A 17,209-nucleotide genomic window follows, 5' to 3' on the forward strand; every position below is an offset into this window, starting at 1 on the left:
AGGTCAAAGGTACAGTGAGCTGTGATTGTGCCACTCCACTCCAGACTGGGTGACAGAGCGAGACCCTGTCAAAAAGAAAGAAAGAAAAAAGAAAGAAAGAAAGAAAAAGAGAAAGGAAGGAAGGAAAAGAAAAGAAAGACTCAGGCACGAGGTCTTCCATCATTATCCCATTTAATGAGAAGAGCCTCTGCCTGCTATCTCCCTTACCCTGTCTGGCTTCCATAGACCCAATTATTTATTAGGTGCCTGTTTGTCCAAATGGGTATGGTGGTGACACCAAAAACAGTCCTGGGTGTTTGATGTTTTTATTTGATACAAGTTAGGGGATAGCAAAATCTGGGGTACCAGTCCTCAGACCCAGGCTAATCATTTACTTCCATTTCTTTACACAAAACACAGTGGGATCAGACCTGATACCACAGGAAATGTACATACACATTTTGGCCCCAGGTTGGGCATTTCTGGAGAGCCTGGGAAAGGCCAGGCTAGTCTTACAAGTACTCTTTATGCCAGCAAGGGGTGGGGCAAGCAAGTAGGGGAGTAGGTGACTGGCAGGCTCTGGCGTCAGCAGGCCTTGTTCTGTTTGTGTTGTGCTGCAGTGGGGGATGCATTATAAACACAACCAGCCAGAGGGCCCCTGGCTTCAGAACCCAGGACTGTACTGCTTCTGAGATTCTGTGCCAGCCTCACGGAAATGAAGCTGCCCGGCCAGGAGGGGTTTGAAGCTTCCAGTGCTCCTACAAATGTTTCTGCAGGGGAGCTGGACAGTGACCTTGGTCCCAGCCCCAGCCCCAGCCCTGATGGCCCCTCAGACACAGAGAGCAAGGAACTGGGGGTACCCAAAGACCCTCTGCTCTTCATCCAGCTGAATGAGCTACTGGGCTGGCCCCAGGCACTGGAGTGGAGAGAGACAGGCAGGTAAGTGGGATGCAAGCCAGTTCTGTGGGATCCTTCCCCTTCCCCAGCTACAGCCTCCTACATGCCCCCCAGCTCTTCTTGTGGGGCTGCCCCAAATTAGGATTTTCCCAGCTGTGTTCCCTTATTTCAGGGTCTTACCTTCCGTGATGCTCAGCCTCTTCTGTAGTCTAGTTTTGAGATCCCTAAGACCCAAGATGATGGGTGATTGCTAGGGGTCGGGGGATACTTCACACCACTGGGCCCAGGATGCCCTCATTGCCTTCCCTTCCCTAGCTCCTCTGCATCCCGGCTCCTGGACATGGGAGAAATGCCCCCAATAACACTGTCTACCCACCCCCATTGCAGGTGGGTACTGTTTGAGGAGAAATTGGAAGTGGCTGCAGGCCGGTGGAGTGCCCCCCACGTGCCCACCCTGGCACTGCCCAGCCTCCAGAAGCTCCGCAGCCTGCTGGCCGAGGGTCTTGTACTGCTGGACTGCCCAGCTCAGAGCCTCCTGGAGCTCGTGGGTAGGCGAAGAGCCCTTGCAGGAAGAGCCTGGGTAGCCATGCCTTTTCCCCAGGATTTCCCCTCCAAAGTCTTGGAATCTTCTAAAACCCACCCCCACCCCTCCTAGGATTGTCTACCCTTGTCACAGCATGGACATGGCAAAGCAGGGTGGAGGAACAAGTTCACTGGCCCTGGCATTCCTAGACTCCCAGAAGGGAAAGGGGTCTGGGCAGAGGGAGAAGGGGAAGTGTGTGGGGGAAGGGAACACTCAGGAGGGAGATGACACCCCCTATCCATTCTATCCATTCTCCAGAGCAGGTGACCAGGGTGGAGTCGCTGAGCCCAGAGCTGAGAGGACAGTTGCAGGCCTTGCTGCTGCAGAGACCCCAGCACTACAACCAGACCACAGGCACCAGGCCCTGCTGGGGTGAGAGCCCCTCCCTGGTGTGGGCTCTCCAAGACCCTGCCAAGACCCTGGTGTGGCAGGGTCTCAGATCACCCCTGAACCTTCCAGGGCTAGAAGTAGCCCAGGATTAGTTCAGACCCCAACCCAGTATTCGAGAGCAAGAAGAAACTGGTGGTAATGTTGTGGGGAGAAGATTCAGGGGCTAGAATAAGAGAGTTCTGTGGAGGATGTGCGTGGCAGGCGCTATGCCAAGGACTTGACACACAGCATCTCATTTGATCTTCACAACCGCCCTGTAAGTAGCACCACAGTTATCCACATTTTAGCGATGAGAAAACTGAGGCTCAGAGTGGAGGAGGCTGTACTGAAATTCTTACAGCTTGTCAGTGGCAAAACTGGTGAGGGAGTCCTAGTGGATCTACCCCCAAAGCCTGTGCTCTTAGTCACTGCAGAATCCTGTTTTGTAGGCTCTACTCATCCAGGAAAGGCTTCTGACGAGGAGGAAGCCCCCCTGAGGGAACAGGTTTGTGGCCCTTCCTTGGGCTCCCTCTCTAGCGGCTGGGAGAGGAGTTAGGAATTAACAGAAGTCTACTTTCTACTGGATTTCTTATCCGTTGAAATCTTACCCTCCCCAAATAACCTTTCATACTCTGTATCTCCTTGAACCCCCACCCAGCGTCAGAACCCTCTGAGACAGAAGCTGCCTCCAGGGGCTGAGGCAGGGACTGTGCTGGCAGGGGAGCTGGGCTTCCTAGAGCAGCCACTGGGAGCCTTTGTTCGACTGCGGGACCCTGTGGTATTGGGGTCCCTTACCGAGGTGTCCCTCCCAAGCAGGTGAGGCTACTGAGTGGGAGTCAGGGATCATGGAGCCTAGGAGGGTCTTTACTGGGAAAGGGAAGGAGGATCTCAGTTCATTCTCCGAGGCTGTGGGGAAGATGGTACTCAGGGGTCTGGGGAAGAAGTAGTAGTCAGGACTGCAGGGTAGGCAGGCAAATATGTGTGTGTATGGGAGCTGACAGGTCAGAGCTAAGCGTCAGAGGCCAGGGCTGCCCTGTGGGAAAGCAGCTTGTGAATCTCTGGGGCCTGGTTCCCCCCTCAGGTTTTTCTGCCTTCTCCTGGGCCCCCCTATGCTGGGAAAAGGCTACCATGAAATGGCCCGGGCAGCAGCTGTCCTCCTCAGTGACCCGGTGAGCTGGGCAGGGGTGTGTGTATGCATGTATAGCTGTGTGTGTACACATGCACGCATGCATGCATAGGCTCACGTGAGTGTGTGTGTGTGGACTCTGTATGTCTGCCTAAGTACATCAATGAGGCAGAGTGAGCATTGAGACTGAAGTCTCCTTGGCTCCTAGTGCAACCCCATTACTGGCTGAATGCTGGCACACTATAGACACTCAATAGATACCCACTGAATGAATGAATTAATTAATGCATGCATAAATGAAAATGTGAATGACTTGTCTGCTTATGTGACTTGTGTCTAGTTTTTTTGAGACTACGAAAATGCATGTAAGAGACCAGATTTGCACTTACCACCCATTCTGTGCCCCCATCCCCAGCAATTCCAGTGGTCAGTTCGTCGAGCCAGCAACCTTCATGACGTTCTGACAGCCCTAGATGCCTTCCTAGAGGAGGTGACAGTGCTTCCCCCAGGTCGGTGGGACCCAACAGCCCGGATTCCCCCGCCCAAATGTCTGCCATCTCAGTACAAAAGGTACCTGGGAGCCATCATCCCATACAGATTCCTGCCCATAGGCCCTGGGTCTAGTTCCATTGCTGAGGAGGGACGGAGTCCCAGGAAAGAAATAGGGACCTGTCTTTGGATTTAGAGTCAGGCAGACCTAACTCTGAGTTCTGCTGGACTAACCTCTCGCTAAGAGACCTGAACAAAGACCTTCCCTGCCTGAGTCTGGCTTTCACAGGTCGCAATTTGACCTGGATCTTCTTGAGGCCCGTGTGTCGCCATGGTTCCCTCGCCGGCAGAGACACGTGCCGCCAGGGGGCAGGGCGCCACGAGCTCTGGACTGAGTCGCGGACTGGCGGAGAGCCTCAGGCAACCTGGCCTTTCCCTCCTTCCTCCTCAGGCTTCCCCCGCAACAGCGAGAGATCAAAGGTCCGGAAGCCCCGTGCCTGACCTCGGCTGAGGACCGGCACCGCCTTGACCCGCACGCCCCCAGCCCTGAGTTGCAGCGGACTGGCAGGTGAGGGGAGCTGGGAGGAAGCAAGGGTAGGGACCTGGGGGAGGGGAGGAGTCACAGGGAAACAGGAGGTGTCTGCTCACTGTGGGAGGGGCTCACCCAGCCACAGGGAAAGTAACAGGGATGAGGGTGGGGAGTGTGAAAACCTGGATCACTGACGACCCTCGGGCGGGAGGCTGTTTGGGGGCCTTATTCAGGACGTGCGCAGGAAGGCTCCGTGGTACCCCAGCGATTTCTTGGACGCCCTGCATCTCCAGTGCTTCTCAGCTGTACTCTACATTTACCTGGCCACTGTCACTAATGCCATTACTTTCGGGGGTCTGCTGGGAGATGCCACTGATGGTGCCCAGGTGGGTAGGATTCTGTGAAGGGGGCAGGCACAAGCTTTGGTGGCCCCCAGTCCGTCCCTTCCCCTGGGACTATGGGTTAGTTAAGGAGGCTCTCCCAAAGCTTGGGGTCCCGTCCTGAAGACTCCAGGGTTCTGTGCTGAGTCCCTGTTGGCTTCCAGGGAGTGATGGAAAGTTTCCTGGGCACAGCAGTAGCTGGAGCTGCCTTCTGCCTGATGGCAGGCCAGCCCCTCACCATCCTGAGCAGCACCGGGCCAGTGCTGGTCTTTGAGCGCCTGCTCTTCTCTTTCAGCAGGTAGGAGAGCTCCCCACCATCGCCAGACTCCCACTAGTGCCATGGTCAGCCTGTTCCTGGTTGGGTGAATAGGAGAGGGTGGGAGCTACCTGCTTGGGTTGAGGGACACCTGACCTGGGTTTGGTGGGAAGCAGAAAGCCCTGCTAAGCCTTGCCTGTCTCTCATCACCACAGAGATTACAGCCTGGACTACCTGCCCTTCCGCCTATGGGTGGGCATCTGGGTGGCTACCTTTTGCCTGGTGCTGGTGGCCACAGAGGCCAGCGTGCTGGTACGCTACTTCACCCGCTTCACTGAGGAAGGTTTCTGTGCCCTCATCAGCCTCATCTTCATTTATGATGCTGTGGGCAAAATGCTGAACTTGACCCATACCTATCCTATCCAGAAGCCTGGATCCTCTGCCTATGGGTGCCTCTGCCAATACCCAGGCCCAGGAGGTGGGTAAGGGAAACAGGGACCTTGGCCAGGTGAAGAAGGATGTAGGGAAGGGGAGGTGTTGCACCCTTACTATCCCCCCTGATTAAGTTCAGCAAAATGCTGTGTACTTACTCACCTAATAACCGGCGGTACTATTTCCACTCTGGTTCTGAATCAGTTGAGAAATAAGACAACAGAAGGCCCAATGTCATCTTCCTTTCTGACAACACTGATACATGGGTTATATCTATGGGTGAATGGGCTTCCTAATGATGAAGCCAAAATTAGATTGACTTACCCACCAGTCATGGAAGCATTGGGTTGAGACTATCTTGCCCCAGAGGAGCAAAGCTAAACATGTCAACAGGCAGCTTATACTTGAGAGAGGGGAGAGAAAGGGGCACGGCCAGGTATGCCCAGCTTCATCTCCGGAAATCACCAGTCAAATAAATCACTGGTCTTCTTGGTGAAAGTGGCCGGCCAGGTGGAGAGAGGCTTGGAGTATTACACTTGCATATATCCTTCCACATGGAAGGCAACACCACACTGTTCAGAAGTGGCCTCTCTACATGTTCTTCTATCAGTGCTAGGCATGAACAAGACCAGTTCTAGCCCTGGTGGAAACACACAGATTTGTTTACTCCTCCATTCAGCCATCATTTGCTGAGCATCTGCTGTGGCCAGGTCTTGTGCTTGGTACCAGGGATGCAGATGGGAAAAGAACTTGAGAGGACAAGGGCATGAGACAATGTCCTGAGAAGTACACACTTGGTAATGATGGAGTCAGCAGACAGATGAGTCGAAATTAAGAACTCTGGTTCAGCTGGACCCATCAGATTAGAATTTTATGGGGCTGGAGAAGGTCCCCAGGGGAGGGAACATACACCTGAATTATTCTCTGCTTCCCAGGAAATGAGTCTCAATGGACAAGGACAAGGCCAAAAGACAGAGATGACATCTTAAGCATGGTGAGGGACTGCTCCTGGAGGTTCTAGGAAGGAAAGGGTGGAGGCCAAGGCAGTCAGTGGTTCCTAGCTCTTCCTACATAGGCTAAGGAAATTTTCATAGGTCTGTGAGGATTAGCCATTTCCTACAGCTGGGAACTTCCCATCCTGGACCCTTGGAATCTCTGAGTCCCTCCTCCCTTGAGGTGGGTCCAAGAGAGCAGGACATTTACTCCGTTGCCTATAACTGCATTCCTGACCCTCCTCTCTACAGGACCTAGGCCTGATCAATGCGTCCTTGCTGCCGCCACCTGAGTGCATACGGCAGGGAGGCCACCCTCGTGGCCCTGGCTGTCATACAGTCCCAGACATTGCCTTCTTCTCCCTCCTCCTCTTCCTTACTTCCTTCTTCTTTGCTATGGCCCTCAAGTGTGTAAAGACCAGCCGCTTCTTCCCCTCTGTGGTGAGTGTCACCTTTCTGTGGGAGAGGCCTGACTCTAGGCTTTGGGTCCTATCTGTGAAAGGGAAGTGGTATGGAAAAATGGGGATGGCAGGCCTGGACCTGACTGAGTGTCCACTGTGTGCCAGGTACGCAGAGGGCTCAGCGACTTCTCCTCCGTCCTGGCCATCCTGCTGGGCTGTGGCCTTGATGCTTTCCTGGGCCTAGCCACACCAAAGCTCATGGTGCCCAGAGAGTTCAAGGTGAGAGCAAGGGAAGAAGTTTGGGGGACCAGAGGGGAAAGCAGGGCCAGCAGACTACGGGGAAGGAAAATGCATAAATCCCACACTTCTCTTAGCTAAGGTTTTTTCTTCACTCATAAGCTAGAGATAGTAATAATAATGGCCTCACAGGGTTGCTGTGAGGATTAAATGAGGCATTGCAGCAGACACGTGAGTACAGAGAATACATAGTAGCTATTATTACAGGGTATGGGTTAAGAGAATGGGTTCTGGTCAGCCAGCTCTGGGTTTGAGTTCCAGTTCTTCCACTTCCCAGCTATGCATTAGGCAAGTTAATGCATATTTGCTCAATTTCTTCATCTATAAAATGGAAATAATAAAATGACAATAGTTGCTACCCTATAGATTGTTTTGAGGTTTACAGAAGATCATGGTGGAAAGCACTCACCATGTGCTTAGCATATACCAAATCTTCAATAAATGTTAGATATTGTTGCTATGGGTTCGTCCTACCCTTGGTGTGGCCCTGCCCACCCCACTACTCCTCACTCTCTTCTTCACACCCCTTATTGCCTGCTCTGATCCAGGAAAGCTGGAACTCCCTTTCCAGGGCATGACAGTGTGCAGGACAAAGCTTAGCACTGACTTCTAGTCTTTGTCTGTGCATTTGGAGACCACCTCTCCAAAGTCCTCCAAGACAGGGGAGCGGGGCACTCCAACTAGGGCAGCAACTAGGGCCCCTTCCCCCACACATCCGCTTGTAATCAGAGTTGACGCTGACACACCCAGCCCTGTCCCTGCCCCAGATCAAGGCAGGTCTGAGCCTGAGTTGCCCCACCCTGGAGAGGGGGAGAGAGATCTCTAAGGAGTACATCAAGAAGTGTATGCAGGCCATATCTGCTACCTTCTTCTCTTCCAGGGAGGGAGGGACGCTGAACCAAAGTCCAGAGCCCCTGGTTCCAGCCTGACCTCAGGGCTGGTTTCCTTCATTCCGCTGTCTTTTAAGGCACTAGGATGCTTTGAACCACCTGTGCACACATACCTCACTAGCATCTAATGTCTTGGGGTGGGGGCAGATAGTGGAAGAATGTCAAGGTTGAGGTGTGCAGGTGAAATGCTCTTGGGAGACCCTCTCCAACCTGTCCATGAAATGCTCTCCCCCAGCCCACACTCCCTGGGCGTGGCTGGCTGGTGTCACCTTTTGGAGCCAACCACTGGTGGTGGAGTGTGGCAGCTGCCCTGCCTGCCCTACTGCTGTCTATCCTCATCTTCATGGACCAGCAGATCACAGCAGTCATCCTCAACCGCGTAGAATACAGACTGAAGGTAAGGCCCTAGACCAAGGAACCGAAGCTCCAGGGGAGGGTCTAGGCTCCCCATCTCCTACCTCAGAGGACAGAGAGCCCGGGCCTGGGCTAGCTTCATCCTCATTGCCCCCACCACTACCTGCAGAAGGGAGCTGGCTTCCACCTGGACCTCTTCTGTGTGGCTATGCTGATGTTACTCACATCAGCGCTTGGACTGCCTTGGTATGTCTCAGCCACTGTCATCTCCTTGGCTCACATGGACAGTCTTCGGAGAGAGAGCAGAGCCTGTGCTCCCGGGGAGCTCCCCAACTTCCTGGGTATCAGGTGAGGGCAGTATTTAGGAAGCAGAGTAAGAGGTGGGTAGCAAGGTAGGGCAATGGGGAACATGAAAGAGTTATTTGGGCAGCTTAAATTCTAAGCTGGTGTCCCACAAGGACTGCAGTGGCAGAATGAGTGTGTTCTGGGCTCTGAGATGGGTGAGTCAGATCTTCCCCTCTCTTCCCTCAGCCTTGGGGACGGGGAGGGGCCTCAAGAGGAGCATCATCCATGCAAAGCTAGAGGCAGCCAGGGCTGAAGTGGAGGGTCAGGTGCCACCTAAGAATCCTCACTCAATGTAGAAGTTACAAAGGAGTCCACCCTAAAAGCAATTTTGGAACTGTTGAAAACAGTCCAAGTATCTAAAGTATATGAAATCAACTTTATAAATTGTGAAATGTAAGTCTTTATGGCAGTGTAAAAATTGCTAATTTTCCATCAAAATAAAAATGAGGAGCAATTATGAACTTAAATTGATGGAGAGGTCTGGGATTCTCACCTTGAAGTGCTCTGCCCCTTCCTCTCCACCAATGTTTCACATCAAGTTAAGGGCCCATCGCTCCAGGTGACCTACTGGGGTATTCCTCTAGTTTCCTCTTGCTGCCAGGGTCCATACTGGTGTTCAGCCAGGATCTCCAGTCTGTGTACCCCAGGGGCTCTCACTCTCCTAGACCCCAGCTAACTCCTCCCTCTTCCTACAGGGAGCAGAGGCTGACAGGCCTGGTGGTGTTCATCCTTACAGGAGTCTCCATCTTCCTGGCACCTGTGCTCAAGGTACCTTTGTTAGACAAGCAAGGATCAGGGTCAGTGCAGTAATAATAGGAAGCACAGCAAGAACTGACAGTAGTTGAACACTTATAGTGTGCCAGGCCCTCTGTTAAGTTTTCTCCATACGTGGTCTCATTTAATCCTCACATCAATCCTGAGAGGAATATGTACTTTACAAATGAGGCAGCTGAAGGTTAAAGAGGCAAAGTAACTTGCAAGAGCCCATCAGAAGTGCCGGTTTTTCAGATCTGTCTGAGAACCCAAACTCTTATCCAGTGGGCTTTCTATCCAGAGGAGCAAGGTGTGAGTGTGCCACCACCATCCCCTAGGGTCTAAGTGCTATCCTTGCTCTAGCCTCCCAACAAACCTGAGACTAAGAGTATGATCAGGCCAGGTGTGGTGGCTCATACCTGTAACCCCAGCACTTTGGGAGGCTAAGGTGGGAGGATCACTTGAGTGCAGGAGTTTGAGAGTGGGCAACATAAGGAGACCCTGCCTCTGCAAAAACTAAAAAAAGGGCCGGGCGTGGTGGCTTACACCTGTAATCCAAGCACTTTGGAGGCCAAGGCGGGTGGATCACCTGAGGTCAGGAGTTCAAGACCAGCCTGACCAACGTGGTGAAACCCCGTCTTAAAAACAAGCAAACAAACAAACAAAAACTTTTAAAAAGTAGCTGGGCATGGTGGTGCGTGCCTGAGGTGGAAGGATCACTTGAGCCCAGGAATTTGAGAGTGCAGTGAGTGGTGATCACTGGATGACAAGAGCAAGACTGTCTCAAAAAAAAAAAAAAAAAAGGTGTGACTGTCATACCCCAGAAAAACTTTGAGGCAAAAAGCCTTCACTTCTCCTTCACCAGAGGTATATAGAATATGTGCCATATGCAAGACTGCTAGGCACCTGGGAGAAGTGGGGCTTAGGGGAATATTGAAAAGAAACATGGAACCAAGCCCCTACCAGCAACATACATACAAGGGAAAATTAAGTAACAAGTAATAGCAGAAAGGTTCAATGAGCCAAGGTAGCAAAGCAGTCAAGGAAGGTGTGAAGAATGTCAGACAAGAGTCACTGGCAGGACAACAAGAGGTTAGGGAAGGGAAAGGTCATGAAAGCTGGGTGACAGTGGAGTAGGGAAAGAGCCAGATGAACCGGATCAGCCACTTACTAACTGGGTGACTCTCATTCATAGACATTTAGAGTATAAACCATATGCTAGGCCAGGTGCAGTGGCTCACACCTGTAATCCCAGCACTTTGGAAGGCCGAGGTAGGCAGACTGTTTGAGCTCAGGAGTTTGAGACCAGCCTGTGCAACATGGCAAAACTCTGTCTCTACAAAAAATACAAAAATTAGCTGGGCGTGGTGGTGTGCACCTGTAGTCCCAGCTACTTGGGAGGCTAAGGTGGCAGCATTACTTGAGCCCAGGTGTTCTAGGCTGCAATAAGCCATGTTTGTGACACTGTACTCCAGCCTGGATAACAGAGTGAGATCCTGTCTCAAAAAGCAAAAAACAAACACACACACACACAAAAAAAACAAACAAAAACCCATATGCCAAGCACTGTTATAGGTACTGGGGACACAATGGTGGCCAAAAGACATCATTTTTCCAACCTTGCAATATGGTGAAAGGAGAAAGATTTAAAAAATTAAAACAAGAGCCAGGCATGGTGGCTCACGCCTGTAATCCCAGCACTTTGGGAGGCCAAAGCGGGTATATCACCTGAGGTCAGGAGTTTGAGACCAGCCTGGCCAACATGGCAAAACCTCGGCTCTACTAAAAATATAAAAGTTAGCTGGGCATGGTGGCAAGTGCCTATAATCCCAGCTACTTGGGAGGCTGAGACACGAGAATTGCTTGAACCTGGTGGGTGGAGGTTGCAGTGATGCGAGATCACACCACTTCACTCCAGCGTGGGTGAAAGAGTGAGACTCTGTCTCAAAAAATAAAATAAAACAAGAAAATAGGATAACTTTAGATAGTGATCACATCTATGAAAAATAAGAGAGGATAAGATGATTAAGAGTGCCAGGGGCTACTTAAGATTGGGCCTGAAGTCAAAAAGTCAGTGAAGACCCATGGGGGGTATCATGAGATGAGGCATGAGTAGCAAGAAGAAACTGGTCATGAGAAAGTTTGGGAGAAGAGCCTTTTAGGTGGAGGGAACAGCAAAACAAAAGGCTTTGCAAGGGGTAGGAACAAACGGGCATGTTGAGGGAAGGAAAGGAGGTTAGTATAGTAGGAGCATAAAGAACAGAGGGAAATGTGATAGGTAAGATTGGAGTGGGAGGCCAGGTAATGGACAAAGTTACTTAGTCCCTCTGAAATTCAATTTCCCCATCTGTAAAATGAAGGCAATAATAACATTTGCTTCATCTGATTGATTTGAGGATTCAACAAGATTAGGTATGCAAAGTGTGAAAGGAAAGGCAAGACCTGGGCAGACCTGGATGCTAGATGCTAGAGGCATCTAGGGCATCTAGGCATCGTAGGGAATCTGGGAGGTTGGCAGAGGTAAACTTTGCCAATTCTCTGCTTCTTTCTACCAGTTCGTCCCAATGCCTGTGCTCTATGGCATCTTCCTGTACATGGGGGTGGCAGCACTTAGCAGCATTCAGGTGAGCCCATTAAAATCACCTAGCCAAAAAAAAAAAAAAATTAATTAGCAACCCCACTCCTTTTTTCTTTTATGCTGGCATCTCCTGCCTACACTTGCCAATTCCCCTCTTATCGTCTTTTTTCTGTCTCTCCTGGGCTCAGGGACTCGGCTGCCATGCTCCTACCCCTGCTCCCTGTGCTGGGCTAAGATAGCTATCAGTGACACCCTCCTGTCAGGCTACCTGAGTGCCTTGCTTTCTTTTTCCTCTTGTTCCCCTAGTTCACTAAGAGAGTAAAGCTGTTGTTGATGCCAGCAAAACACCAGCCAGACCTGCTACTCTTACGGCATGTGCCTCTGACCAGGGTCCACCTCTTCACAGCCATCCAGCTGGCCTGTCTGGGGTTGCTTTGGATAATCAAGTCTACCCCTGCAGCCATCATCTTCCCCCTCATGGTAACCTGAGGCAGGGTTGGGCTGTGTCCTAGAGGGTCATGGGGGACTTTGAGTCTGGAAGGGTGGCCAAGGCCTCCGCAAGAGGAAGAATCTCCCCTCTCACTCGCTGTGGCTCTCCCTGGTTGGGAATACTAAGACAAAGAAAAAGATGGCAGAGTGATACCTAGGTTTGGGCTAGTCCTGAGACACCTGAGTCACCCCTTTTCCCAACCTCTTTGGAGTGATCAACCACACGTAGGAATATAAAACACAGAAGAAATCTGAGGTCTTGGGAGAGGAAATCGTGACACTTTTGTGACTCAGTGAGGTGATAACATAGGTGGCTTCTAGCCTTGTTCTTAGTGAGGAAGTTAAGAATCATAGGCTTTGCAGTAGAACCAATCTGCTTACTACATCCCAGACGTGTGACCTCTGGGAAGTAACTAATCACTCGGGGCCTCAGCTTCCTTCTCTGTACAATGGGAATAATTATTCTATCTACCTCATAAGAATGTGTTAGCATTCAGTGAAACTGATACACAATGCCTAGCACATAGGAAATGCTTGATACAGGTTTCTTTCTTTCTTTCTTTCTTTCTTTTTTTTGAGACGGAGTTTCGCTCTTGTTACCCAGGCTGGAGTGCAATGGCGCGATCTCGGCTCACCGCAACCTCTGCCTCCTGGGTTCAGGCAATTCTCCTGCCTCAGCCTCCTGAGTAGCTGGGATTACAGGCACGCTCCACCGTGCCCAGCTAATATTTTGTATTTTTAGTAGAGACGGGGTTTCACCATGTTGACCAGGATGGTCTCGATCTCTTGACCTCGTAATCCACCCTCCTTGGCCTCCCAAAGTGCTGGGATTACAGGCTTGAGCCTCAATACTTGTTTCTATTGTTAATGTTCCTATTGCTGTTGCTGACAGGCCTGGGCTGTGTTTCTATTCCTGCAGTTGTTGGGCCTTGTGGGGGTCCGAAAGGCCCTGGAGAGGGTCTTCTCACCACAGGAACTCCTCTGGCTGGATGAGCTGATGCCAGAGGAGGAAAGAAGCATCCCTGAGAAGGGACTGGAGTCAGAGCACTCGTTCAGTGGAAATGACAGTGAAGATGTGAGCTCTGGACTGGGTCCTCTTGGGGGAATGTGGCAGGGCTTGGGAGAGTATTCTTGTCCAGGAGCTGTCCCTAAATAATATCCCCATTAAGCCTGAAGATCTGGTCAACAGTCACTTCCCTTAGCTGTGTATGGACATAGGCAGACTGAAGGGGTGAGGGAAATCTTTCTTCATAGGACATGGGCCCTTGATATGGGTGGAAAGGGCTGAGGCTTCAACTCAAGTGGGCTGTCTTTCTCAACTCTGATCTTTGTCTCACTGTGGGTTTATAGTCGGTCAGTGGGTCCCTTCCTCTACGTTATCTCTCATTATCTGTTTTTCTGTGTATCCTCAATCCGTCTTGGGATCTGTCTTCCACAGTCAGAGCTGATGTATCGGCCAAAGGCTCCAGAAATCAACATTTCCGTGAATTAGCTGGAGTAGGAGTCTGGGAGTGGAGACCCCAGGAAACAGCATGAGGTGAGGGTTTGAGTGAAGTGCTGCTGATGTTGAGGATGGGAGGTGTGGGCTCAGACCTTGGAACTCTCCAGTGTGTTGACAAGCCCTGTTTTCTCCTTACTCCAGTCCCTTAGGGATCCTAGATTCAGAGTGCTGGGGTGTAGAAGGGTCTTTTCCTAGCGAAGAATAACTGGCAAGAGTGCCTGGGCTTGGCTACCTGTGGTTCTGAAGTTTGGTCAGTAGAGGGAGCTCAAACTCTCACCAAATGGGAGGTGGCGATGGGTGTTGGTTGGGGGTGGGTGGTGCCATGGCAAAAGAAATGGGAAGGAGCTGGAAGGAGAGGAAGGGAGAAAGCCTGGTGCTCCTTTCCCTTGCCTGGAAGGCTCCTCCCTTAGGCTGCTGAGAACCACACTCTAGACATGTGGAGCCAATTGTCCTCTCTGCCATTCCTTCATTTTATTCATCTATATATCAAGCATTTTCTGAGGACCTATCATGCATATCTTGGTACTAGAGATACAGTAGTAAGACATCCATGGTCCCTTGCCTCAGGAAGCTTAAATCCCAGTGGGAAAGTAGACAAATAAATAGACAACTGTTAGAATGGGGATAGTTCTGATAAAGGAAGAACAGGCCATGGGAGCAGGGCTTCTAACCTCTTCTTGGAGAGCAGTAAGGTGGAGTGGTAAGAGTTGATGAAGGTGGGGTGGTGGTGGCTGGGTGGTGGGAGTTTCACTTCTAAGAGGAAATGGTCCATAATTTGAAATCCAAAGAAGGAATAGAAGCTAGCCAGGTAACTGGGCACAGTGGCACACAATTGTAGTCCCAGCTACTAGGGAGGCTGAGCCAAGAGGATTCTTTGAGTCCAGGAGTTCAAGCTGTAGTATGCAATGATCATGCCTGTGAATAGCCACTGCACTCCAGCCTGGGCAACACAGTAAGATCCTGTCTCTAATTTTTTTTTTTTTTTTTAAAGGGAGCAAGCCAGAACAAGATGAAGGGGAAACATTCTAAGCAGAGGCCACAGCATGTACAAAAGCCTGGAACTGGTTGCCCTTAATAAGCTGAACTCTCTTTTGGGGCTGGGTACAGTGGCTCATGCCTGTAATCCCAGCACTTTGAGAGGTGGATGTGGGCAGAGTATCCGAGGTCAGGAGTTTGAAACCAGCCTGCCCAACATAGTGAAACCCCCTTTCTACTAAAAATACAAGAATTAGCTGGGCATGGTGGTACATGCCTGTAAGAGGCTGAGGCAGGAGAATCACTTGAACTGGGGAGGGAGAGGTTTGGAGGTTGCAGTGAGCTGAGATTGCACCACTGCACTCCAGCCTGGGCGACAGAGAAACTCCGTCTCAAAACAAAAACAAAACCAAAAATGAGGCTGGGCATGGTGGCTCATGCCTGTAATCTCAGCACTTTGGGAGGCCGAGGCGGGCAGATCACGAGGTCAGGAGATAGAGACAATCCTAGCTAACACGGTGAAACCCTGTCTCTACAAAAAATTAGCAGGGCATGGTGGCATGCGCCTATAGTCCCAGCCACTCAGGAGGCTGAGGCCAGAGAATTGTTTGAATCCGGGAGGCGGAGGTTGCAGTGAGCTGAGATTGTGCCACTGCACTCCAACCTTGGCCACAGAGCGAGACTCTATCTCAAAAAAAAAAAAACAGCAATTACAACAAAAACAAACTCTCTTTTGGGCCATAGAACACCCTCCTCTTCATGCTTCTCCAAGCCCGAGTCTAAAAGCCTCTGACACTAAGAGCAATGGGAAATTTGGGGGACTGGAGAGAGAAAGGGGAATTCACTGGCTGGCCCTAAACAAGATTTCCTGGGCTTTCCTTATCTCTTATCACTCTTTTTGCTCTGTTCTTTGCAGTAGTATGTCCCATGAGCACTTGTTTTGGCCTCACCGTGTCTTCTCTCAGTTCACAGGAGCTTACTCACGAAGTCAGGGCATTGCTGGCCTTTGGTTTAACTTCCAGATGCTCAGTTGGTTTGGGGCAGGACTGAAGGGCAGCTGCCAAGACCTCAGTTACCTCCTGACCTGAGGGTGGAGAGTGGCCGGAAGCAAGCATGTTTGCTGTGTGCTTAGGAAAGGCTGGTGAGCCAGAAGGACGGATCAGGTCCTATACACTCTCTACTCATTAAAAGGTCCTGAGCCACGAAGTGTTTCCCATTTTGAACTTTCTGTCCTCACAGATTCTCTTTTACAGAATTTAAGGACTATCAGGGAACTCTTTTCAGCTTGCAAACAGAAAAAGACAGTCTTTCCAGAATAATTATTCTTCTGTTTGAAATTGTTTTTTACACATATTGGGAGGCTGAGGTGGGAGTATTGCTTGAGCCCAGGAGTTGGAGAGCAGCATGAACAACATAGTGAAACCTCGTTTTCACACAAAAACAATAACAAAAAAAAATTAGCTAGGTGTGGTGGTGCACACCTGTGGTCCCAGCTACTCAGGAAGCCAAGGCAGGAGGATCGCTTGAGCCTGGAGGATTGCTTGAGCCCAGGAGGTTGAGGCTGTGGTGAGCCATGATCATGCCACTGCACTCCAGACTCAGCAACAGAGCAAGAACCTGTCTCCAAAAAAAAATTTTTTTTTTTAAAAAGAAGCAAGACATACTGCAGTAATTTCCAAAAAAAAAAGAAGCAAGACAAAAAAAATATTGGGCCAGGCATGGTGGAGTTTACACCTGTAATCCCAGCACTTTGGGAGGCCAAGGCGGGCAGATCACATGAGGTCAGGAGTTTGAGACCAGCCTGGCCAACATGGCGAAAACCCATATCTACTAAAAATACAAATATTAGCTGGGCATGGTGGCATGTGCCTGTGATGCCAGCTACTCGGGAAGCTGAGACAGGAGTATCGCTTGAACCAGGAGACAGAAGTTGCAGTGAGCCAAGATCATACCACTGCACTCCAGCCTGAGTGACAGAGTAAGACTCTATCTCCAAAAAAAATAAATAAAAACTAAAAAATAATGTTGATGCATGTAGTTGTAGTTTGTTTTCATTGCTAAGAAGCACTCCATTGTATAATTCTACCACAGTTCAATTATCCAGTTTTCTATTGACTCAAATAATTCACCGGTGAAGCCATTGGGGCCTGGAGGTTGCTTTGCGGAAAGTTTAAGTTGGTTCAAATTCTTTAATTTTTCAGGCTGTTTATTTCTTCTTCAGCCATTTTTGGTGAATTGTATTTTTCTGGGAATCTATTCATTTTATCTAATTTTTCATATTTATTGACAAAAAGTTATTATAACTCTTACCTGCTTAATATCTGTAGCACATTTAGTTATGGTTTTCTAATTTCTCTTTTTTTGATTCTTGGTTACTCTTGCAAGTTAGGCTATTAGTCTTTTTAAATAACTAACTTTTGCCTTTGTTGATCTTCTCTACTGAATGTTTCTCTACTTCATTAATTTCTCTCTTATTTCCTTCTTTCTATTTTCTTTGTGTTTATTGTTGTTTTTCCAATTTCTTACCTCTTTATTTTGAGCCTTATTTGTTTCCTAATGTAAACAATACTGCTATGAATTTCCTCCTAAGCACC

At 50.0% G+C, this 17,209-nt stretch overlaps 1 protein-coding gene across 1 annotated transcript; it reads left to right on the forward strand.

Annotated features, from left to right (window-relative positions):
* Positions 1 to 688: 688 nt before the first annotated feature.
* SLC4A9 (solute carrier family 4 member 9) lies at positions 689 to 16,920 on the forward strand. Its single transcript, XM_035286050.3, has 22 exons — positions 689 to 918; positions 1,192 to 1,424; positions 1,718 to 1,831; positions 2,278 to 2,333; positions 2,487 to 2,644; positions 2,910 to 2,997; positions 3,370 to 3,524; positions 3,895 to 4,011; positions 4,184 to 4,358; positions 4,517 to 4,650; positions 4,824 to 5,086; positions 5,976 to 6,034; positions 6,285 to 6,473; positions 6,599 to 6,712; positions 7,856 to 8,017; positions 8,144 to 8,322; positions 9,015 to 9,087; positions 11,628 to 11,696; positions 11,957 to 12,130; positions 13,059 to 13,214; positions 13,578 to 13,676; positions 14,632 to 16,920. The coding sequence occupies exons 1-21, from the start codon at positions 695 to 697 to the stop codon at positions 13,629 to 13,631; spliced, it is 2,946 nt and encodes a 981-aa protein (XP_035141941.3). The 5' UTR covers positions 689 to 694; the 3' UTR covers positions 13,632 to 13,676; positions 14,632 to 16,920.
* Positions 16,921 to 17,209: the final 289 nt, after the last annotated feature.

Source organism: Callithrix jacchus, chromosome 2 (genome assembly GCF_049354715.1).
Source record: "Callithrix jacchus isolate 240 chromosome 2, calJac240_pri, whole genome shotgun sequence".
Classification (NCBI taxonomy): Eukaryota; Metazoa; Chordata; class Mammalia; order Primates; family Cebidae; genus Callithrix; species Callithrix jacchus.

Excerpts from the sequence above, each read along its gene's own strand:
- SLC4A9 (XM_035286050.3), top strand. The coding sequence starts at position 695 with ATGAAGCTGCCCGGCCAGGAGGGGTTTGAAGCTTCCAGTGCTCCTACA. Across the intron at positions 6,474-6,598 it reads GCCGCTTCTTCCCCTCTGTG|GTACGCAGAGGGCTCAGCGA; the intron begins GTGAGTGTCACC and ends ACTGTGTGCCAG. Across the intron at positions 6,713-7,855 it reads TGGTGCCCAGAGAGTTCAAG|CCCACACTCCCTGGGCGTGG; the intron begins GTGAGAGCAAGG and ends GCTCTCCCCCAG.